This window comes from Heptranchias perlo, chromosome 1 (genome assembly GCF_035084215.1).
Source record: "Heptranchias perlo isolate sHepPer1 chromosome 1, sHepPer1.hap1, whole genome shotgun sequence".
NCBI classification, from domain to species: Eukaryota; Metazoa; Chordata; class Chondrichthyes; order Hexanchiformes; family Hexanchidae; genus Heptranchias; species Heptranchias perlo.
The window spans coordinates 175027997-175037168 of record NC_090325.1 but is presented as its reverse complement, the minus strand read 5'-3'; the positions used below and the strand labels follow the sequence as shown (position 1 = coordinate 175037168).

Sequence of the window (9172 nt, the reverse complement as noted above, 5' to 3'; positions counted from 1 at the left end):
TAGTTACACTGTACTCGCACTGAACTTCACCACCCAGACTCGCACTCATCACGTGACACGGAACGTTCCAATACGCCGCAAGGTTACAACTCCCCCCCCCCCCCCTCCGGGGACGAGTCCACACACCTCGGCACGGGAGGGGGAGCGCACAATTACCGTGCTAACTAAGCTGAACCAGTAAGTCTGTATTTCCTTAATTGTAAATATCTCAAGTTGTGCTAATGAAAAAATAATTAAAATAAATAGTGCGGCGTTGTTATTTGGCTATGAATTGTAATATCAGGGTTTACATGGTTACGCCCTCCCCCCCCTCTCTCGGCGTGCTGTCTGAGGGGTGGCGGCGGCGGCGACGTGTCATTGCCGCTGTCACTGGGGCCGGAGGCGGAGTCGATCTCCCTGAGCAGCGGGGAGGCAGTGCTGGCCCAGGCCTGTGCGCAAAGGGGATCTCCGCCTCCTCAAGCAGCTTGTACGGGTGGTAATGTATCAGATACCGGCTCGGCTGTGCGCATCGTTACGCCAGCGGGATCTCCTACAGCTCATGTCCGGTTCTTCGCCCGCGTTCCGGCGCAGGGCCCCGCTCAGGAAAACCGATTCTGTGGTGGGCGCCTGTGAGATAAACACACACGTGGGGGCTGCTACCGGCAAAGCGGCCGCGGCGCCGAGTGGAGGCGCGGGAGGGGCGGCGGCAGCGGCGGCAGTAACGGTCGGTGCAGCAGCTGGTGAGTAGGACCCGCACTGGACACGGTGTGACAAGGCAGAGGGGTGGGGCTGGACGGCAGCATCTGGGGGAAGTCATCGCTCCCGGTTTGGGGGACTGGGAGGAGACGGCGCGATTCATTCCCCGTGGCAGTGGAGGAACCATCTCTCTGGTGAGGTCGAGCGAGCGATCAGTGTCTCGTTCACTCCGACTAATCGAGGAGCGTCGTTCGTCCCGACTAATCGGGGAGCGGCCTCTCCTGAAGTGGGAGAGGACGCTGCGATTCACTGTGTGTGGAAGTGGCGAGCGGTGTCATTCACTGACTAATCGGGGAGCGGTCTCTCTGGAGTGGGAGGGGACGATGTGATTCATTCTTTGGGATGTTGAGCAAACAAATGTTCACTGTGATCGGAAAAGGATCTCTTTGACTAGAAGGGAACATCGTGTTTTACTCTTGAGAAGGGCCGGGAGGAATCATTGCAATTCACTCTTAACAACATTCAAAACAAACATTGGCCAACCGATGAGTTTCGGGACCGAGTGCAAGGCAATGGTTTTAGCCGTTTGGGGTACGCTATAAGTCTACCGTTATTGCATAAATTTTCAAACTGATGGCTGGACCCTAGGGGTTCCAGGGGGGTCTGCGAGGTCATAGATTGTCTGTCTCATCAGATTCTGCACTTGTTGCTTCTGTTGCTGTATGTTCTAATAGGAACATTTTCTCCAAGCACATTGGATTGCGTTGTCTTTTGGAAGTTGGGGGGTGGGGGGCGTATTGTGAAGTCCTTCCGTATTTGCAGGGAGTCCCCTGGACAGAAAAGTTGGAAAAGCACTCTTCTATAGTTGCAGAATATTATTGGGTTTTTTGACAAGTACCCAGTCTTTGTAATCAGTTTTTCTGTGTGTTTATACATCAGGAGTGGTTTTATAACAATGCGAATGTCAAGTAGCTGAATTATGAATGACTGGAATGTACCCAACTGCTTTGGTCTGGTTGTTCTTTTCCACCATGAGAATTGTTTCAATTTTCTTGAGGCCACAGTTCAATTATTTGAAAGATTAGATTTATGATGAAATGGTACAATAAAAAAAAGTTCCTAACAAAATTGAAAAGGGGCTGGCAGAATTAATAAACCACTGAGTTATGGCACCACTGAGGGGTCTTGATGAATGAGTGTTTCTTGCAGGATATCCTTTTTGAAGTGGTGATGCAAAGGTTTCCACCTATTACCCAATGGTGGTTCCTTTTTTTAATTTGGGGTTTGCTTGTCAAAATAATATCCTTTTCATTTTAAAATCAATCTAGGATCTGCAGATGAGTTTCCCTCCGATCCCATTGTCATTCAAATACTAATCTTTAAATCAGTATTAAGAAAGGAATTGTGTTCAAGTATCTGAATTCAGTGCTTTTCATTCCCATATTAAGATCAAATGCACACTCTAGAAAACATGGGCCCTTGGAAAGGGTCTCCAATAATTGTATTTGTGAACTAACCCAGTAACTTCAAGTTTTTTTCCTTTACACCAACAACTGTATGGCCATCGCCCTTTCCATACTTGTCTTTGAAGCACCATGGTCTCCAAGTGACTAGTTACTGAGTCCACACACGCCCCTGATTTCAACACTATCTCAGCTGATAGTCTTTGCTGGGATGATGTGGAGATGCCGGTGATGGACTGGGGTTGACAATTGTAAACAATTTTACAACACCAAGTTATAGTCCAGCAATTTTATTTTAAATTCACAAGCTTTCGGAGGCTTCCTCCTTCCTCAGGTAAATGTTCCTGAACATTTGCTGGGATGGCATTAGAATAGCAGTGGTCAATGCACGGCTCTCGAGCCACTTGCAGTTCTTCTGTTGTTCAAGCATGGCTCTTTGATCTTTCAACATGTAGTGCAGCTCACTGGGCGGATGCATCAGTCATGAGTGCTGCATTTTGAGCAGGAATGCATCATTTTTGTGAAGGAGTTTTCAGCAGAGCGCGACTGCTGTTTCCAAGTGCAACAGGAGTGGGACCAGCATTTTCTGTAGAGGGGAGAGCAGCAGGCTGTGTGGTGAGCGAAACCCAGTGACTACCATTGGATCAGTGTCAATGAATTTTGCTTCAAAAGTATGAGTTGTTGCTGATAGTGAATTGTGGGGCTTAATAATTCTAAAACTTTGTGCTTTTTAATTGAATTCATTTTGGGGAGTAGTGGAGTGAAGCAAAATCTGCTGTAAAATATTTTCATTTTTAAAAAAAAAAACATTTTCAAGGTTTGAACTGCTAGTCTCCTGTTCTAGTTTGATGACTTGTGAGTTCTTGGGATAGAAGTAAGGGAAGACCTTACTTGGAGACCATTGGGTGGAATCACACAATGCGCGTCTCATTTAGTGTGAGCTTAAGTGTCTCCTTTATGGGATCCAAGATGTATCTTTGTGTTGTAAAAGTATTGCTTCCAAGATGAATTTTGAATCTGTGCCAAGAGAAGTATCCAAACATCAAGACTGCTGCCCTTCATTTTATTTCTATGTTTGGTTGATCCCATGTGAATGTTATTTTCCTATACTTCAATATAGAGGATTAAAGCCGAGCTCTGTTTTAACTAATGCTCTAATTTCAGCATGGTTACTGTCATGTGCAACTGAATAGAAGCCAGATTTCAAGAAGCGCATGTCAAAAAGTACAATTGGTTTATGTGCCTGGCTGTATACTGTGCAATGCAAGCATATTTTTGTTGTAGTTACAGTGGAAATTCATAATTGTACTAGTGTTACTACCTGTAATGGAGTTTCATTGTTCATCAAATTCTTGAATGCCTTTTCTTGCTGGTATTTTGTAATTTTTGGAAACCAATATCCTTTAATTGAAAAAAAGACTGGAATTTTTTTTTTTACAACTCCATTGAACAAAAGAAAATGGGTTACACTGAAAATACCCATACCACAATACCCTGTAATACATTTTAACTTGAGTCACTGTACTGTAATGGAATACTTAGGACTGCAGATGTGCAATTCTGAAGCTGTTTAGACCATTCCTGCACAAAAAGGACCCAGTCTTTGTAGAGCTGACAGCAGTGGACATCCACTTTTGTCTTCACTTTCCCAGAATGGAAGCTGTAGCATTAAAAAGACCTGGACATTTATGGCTCTGTCAGATATTTCCTTTTGCAGCTCTGAATTTTGTAAGGTTGACCAGCTTAGCTTAGTTATTCTTGAAGTGCAATTCTAATTAGTTGGTTCAGTCTTGCATAGAATTACGTAGCATTTACAGCACAGAAGTCGTCCATTCGGCCCAACTCGAGCCTCCTTTCGCCTCACTTCATCTTACCCTATCAACATATCCTTCTGTTCCTTTCTCCCTCGTGTACTCGTGTAGCTTCCTCTTAAATGCCACTATGCTGTTCGCCTCAACAACTCCACGTGGAAGCAAGTTCCACATTCTAACCACTCTCTGAGTAAAGATGTTTCTCCTGAATTCTTTATTGGATTTATTGGTGACTATCTTATATTTATGACACCTAGTTTTGGACTCCCCACAAGTGGAAACATCTTCTCTACATCTACCCTATTGAACCACTTCATAATTTTAAAGGCCTCATTCGAGTCACCTCTCAGCCGTCTCTTTTCTAGAAAAAAGCGCCCCAGGCTGTTCAGTGTTTCCTGATAGTTATAACCTCTCAGTTCTGGTATCATTCTTGTAAATCTTTCTTACACTGTCTCCAGCGCCTCTATATCCTTTTTGTAATATGGAGACCAGAACTGAGCACAGTAAGTGTGGTCTAACTAAGGTTCCACATAAGTTTAACATTACTGCTCTGCTTTTGAATTCTATTCCTCTAGAAATGAACTCCAGTGCTTTGTTTGCATTTTTTTTATGGCTTTGTTAATCTGTGTTTCTGCTTTTAATGATTTGTGAATCTGTACCCCTGGGTCCCTTTGCTCCCTTACCCCACTTAGACTGTTATTTTCCAAGGAATATGTGGCCTCCTTATTCCTCCTACCAAAATACACCACCTCACACTTATCTATATTTAAATTAATTTGCCATTTACACGTCTGTTCTGCAAGCGTGTTAACGTCGTCTTGTATTTTGACGCAGTCTTCCTCAGTATTAACTATAATCCTCCAGTTTGGTGTCGTCCACAAATTTTGACATTGTACTTCTGATTCCTGAGTCCAAATTGTTTGTTTATGTAAATAGTGAACAATAGTGGTCCCAGCACTGACCCTTGTGGAACAGCACTTCTCACCTTTTGCCATTCTGAGTCACTCCCTTTAAACTGTTTTCTGCTTTGTAAATTGTAAACAATTTTACAACACCATCAGGAGGAAGGAGGAAGCCTCCGAAAGCTTGTGAATTTAAAATAAAATTGCTGGACTATAACTTGGTGTTGTAAAATTGTTTACAATTGTCAACCCCAGTCCATCACCGGCATCTCCACATCATTTCTGCTTTGTAGCCAGTTTGCCATCCATCCTGCTACTTGTCCCCTGACTCCACATGCTCTGACCTTAGTCATGAGTCTACTATGCAGTACTTTATCGAAGGCCTTTTGAAAATCCATGTATATCACATTCACTGCTTTACCCTTGCCCATTCTAGTCTTCAAACTGGGAGTGTTTTATTTTTAGTTAGTAAGTGTTTGACACAGGTGGAAACCCATCACCATGCTTAATGTGTCCAAACAAAACTTAAGCAGCATTTCTGTTTGCCAGGTATGGAGAGCACATTCTGTACTGACACCCCTGACTTACTTATGTCCACTTTATTTAGAGAGCTTGAATGCACATTGGTAAGAGCCAATATTTAAGAACCTCAGTGTGTGCAGGGATCTAGTCAGCTAAAACAATGCAGCTTACCAGCACAAAGCTCTGCTTGTTGGCTTGGGTCCATCATTTTGTGCCCTCACTAGGTGGGCAGTGGCTACTGGGAGTTCCTCTTGAGCAGCACAATTCATCATAAAATATAAACTAACCACCATCCTCCTGACTACACATGTGCGCATATCATACCCAATCAAACTGTCATTCCACCAGTTAGAGGTACGCTGCCTCTCTGCAACGCAATCACGATATGCTTATATATCCAGGTTCTATGCGTGTTTTATCATATCCAGCCTCTAACACCTCCAGCACCTGTTATCCCAAGGTTCAGAATGAGATCGGCTTGGGGGGGTGCGATCGCGCGGGAGTAGGTCTGATCGCATCCCCTCCCCCTGAGGCACGCAGCCTCATTAAATTACGGACCTGCCTCTGGAGAGCAGGTTAGTCGCCCACCCCCCAACCCGCCTCTGTTAATACTGGATTTGGGTGCGTTGGGGTCGGTTTTCCCATTTTTGAATTTTTACCCCCCCCCCCCCCGGCCCTGTCCTGGGGAGTTAAAATTCCCCCCATTTGCAGGGAAAACAATGGCGAGTTATTGGTGCATGTTGTTATTACTGTGTAGGAAAAAAAATCCAGCAATTTGTGGTGAGGAAGAGATAACGCCGTGAGTTGCGAATCACCACAAATTGCTGGACGATTTGCACTGCTCAGCCATTAGCCTTGCAAAAACAGGATCTTACTGTCAACCTCGCCATAATCTTTAAGAAATTGCCGGATTTACGCCATAAATGCGAAATTAACTTGCCGTAGAAAGTTAGGGCTGGTATTTCACGACGTGAGGACACTTTTAATGATGTTCCTGCAATTCCACTCAACCTCGGAGGCCCAGAAAGGGAACACTTGAAACTGTGGCGTCTCGCTCCTGCAGGTAGTAAATTATTACTAGAGGTATTTTAAATTTTTTTCTTACTTTTCCATTCTGTCTCTTTTTTTTCTCTCTCAATCCAATCTTTCTTTCCCTTTCTTCATTTCTCTCTCTATCTAATTTGATTCTAATTCATCTTATTTCCTTCTCTGTCATTCCTCTTTCTCTATCCTTAAATTTAATTGGTTAAGGAGAGTTGAGTTCACCAAGGTCCCAGATGCCCCATTGATCCCATTATCAATTTGCATTTCCAGTAATTTGCAGTGCAGAAATTTTTTGAGCTGAAGATGAGGAAAAAAATCCAATTCACGGGGGCCCTGCTCCAGCACATTCTAGATATGTATTTTGAGTTAGTTCTCAAGATCACTTCCTGGGTTGATTCCAAATTCCTGTTACAAAATGCTGGTTTATATGCTTTAGTTACTTACAAGTTTCTTATTAAAATGCCCTTATGTGGCATGGCAGGGTAACGTGATCACCCCAGTTCGCATGCAAATTTACATTGCTGAGCAACAGTGTACATGATCGAGGGACCGAATGGCCTACTCCTGCTCCGAGTTCTTATGTTATTTTGCAATGGTCCTTTTGATATGGATGAAACTAACTTTGAATCTACATGTTTTCCACCCTCCTGGATCCTAAAGATTTATCAGCTTGTCATCTCTCTCTTAAAGATTTATGTATTTAACCTCCAGGTCTCTCTAAGCTTCGTTTTACCTGTTAGTGATGCTCCTTCCTCCCAGTATATATCACAGCACATTTCTTTGTATTAAATTTCAATTGACAGCTGTCTCTTCAATCTGCTAACCTGTCTGCCCTTGTGAAGTTGCTTATAGTCCTCGTCACAGTTAACGCGCTCCCTTTTTTGTTTCATCTGTAAATTCTGATGATCCCCTTTATCCAAGTCCAGATCATGCAGTATGGAAAAAAGTGGTAGTCTTAACACAGACTCCCTGGAGGACACCTCTGTTTACATTCATTAACCATTCCTCTGTTTTCTATCCTTTAGCCATATTCCTAGCCATTATAGCCACATTCCCTTTAACACTGTGTCTTAATTTTATCAGTCTCCAGTGCAGCATTTTATCAAATAGCTTTTCAAAATTGATCAGCACAACATCAATTGTATTTCCTTTATCAGTGCACTCAGTTATCTCCTCAAAGAACTATCAAGAATGGCAGACATAACTTCCTTTTACTGATATGATCTATGCTGGCTACCCATAATTGACCTGTGTCTTTCTCAGTGAGCATTACTTTTATCTCTGATTATGGTCTTTAGAAGCTCACCCACTACTTTAGAAGCTCACTCACTACTATGTTAGGCTGACTGGTCTATCCCTTTTTGTCTCCTTTTGAACAGAGGTGCTGCAGTGGCAATTATAAAGTCTTCTGGCACAACTTCCATATCAAAAGGTGTTTGAAGGATTGTGGTCAGAGCCTCTGGATTCCTCTTGGCATTCTAGGAAACATGCCCTCAGGGCCCGGTGTGGAGCTTTGAATTACACTACTTCTTTATCTGTAGTTGTATTACCTGATTGTTCCATATCTTCCTCTTGTGCCCTTTTATTCCTGCTAACAGTCTCATTGTTACACTTGTGCAGCAATTAGCTTGTATTGGTTGAATTCAGGGGTCAGGACTGAACCTCCAGCTGGGCCCCACTTCTGTTGGACTGCTGGTCAGTATGCCTGCTCTCACTCTGCATACCACGCCTTGGACGAGGAAACTCTTAGCCTGGGAACCACCTCGTCCTGGAACTCCCTTCCCCGCCCCCACCCACCCCCCCCCAACCCTTGAGCTGCTGTCCTTGTTTGCAGTAGGTAGAGGTTCCGCTCCAAATAAGGCCCTGTGGAAACTGGTGGGGAAGTTTGGGACCCAGGGTATTTAGATTCTGGTCTAAACTCCAGCCCTTCCACTGGGCTTAAGTGTGAGTCGGCCTCCTGGACTCCCATATTTTATTGCCGCTTTTGGCTTTGTGCATCTGAAACGGGTTTTGCATTGACAGAAAAGTGGCAGAATAATTAAATGAAAGGTTTCTCCTGGGTGCTTGTTATCAGATTGTAAATCTGACTGAATATACATTGCAAATTATAGGATATCATGCCAGTAAAATCTCTGCCTTCTGTGAAAAAAATACAGTTACTAGCTATAAGTTCGAAGTGAGTGCTGATGTTATCAGAACGTAACAATACAGAGCTGAATAATCACTGCTGAATGGAGTCAACAGGGATCCCCCAGGTTGGTCCCATGTCTTTACAAGTCTTAAGGTTAAATTGAGTTTATGGTAACCATGTTGTGCAGGTTATGTAATTAACTCATCCAGAACATGCAGGCCAGTGTGTGGTAAACAGTTTCTTGGCATCTATCTAACAATGAGTGAGCCAGACAGAAGTGCATGCAGTGCAAATATTTGGCATTAACACATTCTTCCTAGGAGACAAATTAACTGATGGGGGATATTCATTAAAGGTTTCAGTCCTGTTTATCTGCTCTTTACAAAGCAAACTTGTACAATGACCTCTGGATGTTTGTGAGGTCTTCTGTTTTTTGAAAAAGAGTAACAGGGCAGAATGAAACCCAGTTCCCAGTTGTGTTGCGTTGCTGATGGAGGATGTCAATCCAACTTCATAGTATGGTACAGCACAGAAGGAGGCCATTCGGCCTGCTGTGTCGCTGCTAGCTCTTTCAAAGAGCTATGCAACTAGTCCCAGTCCCCTGCTCTTTCCCCATAGCCCTGT

General features: G+C 43.6%; 1 protein-coding gene across 4 annotated transcripts in view; it reads left to right on the top strand.

The window, feature by feature from the left end:
• Positions 1-372: 372 nt before the first annotated feature.
• Positions 373-9172, top strand: part of LOC137328054 (nocturnin-like) — a 30651-nt gene continuing 21851 nt past the window's right edge. The window contains exon 1 of one of the 4 annotated variants that reach the window (XM_067994170.1): positions 373-719. In XM_067994170.1, the coding sequence (XP_067850271.1) occupies positions 479-719 (241 nt within the window). In that variant the 5' untranslated portion in view covers positions 373-478. Of the gene's footprint in view, positions 720-846; positions 870-1074; positions 1267-2729; positions 2754-9172 lie in introns of those variants that run through there. The other 3 variants (XM_067994188.1, XM_067994178.1, XM_067994197.1) reach the window with 3 other exon arrangements.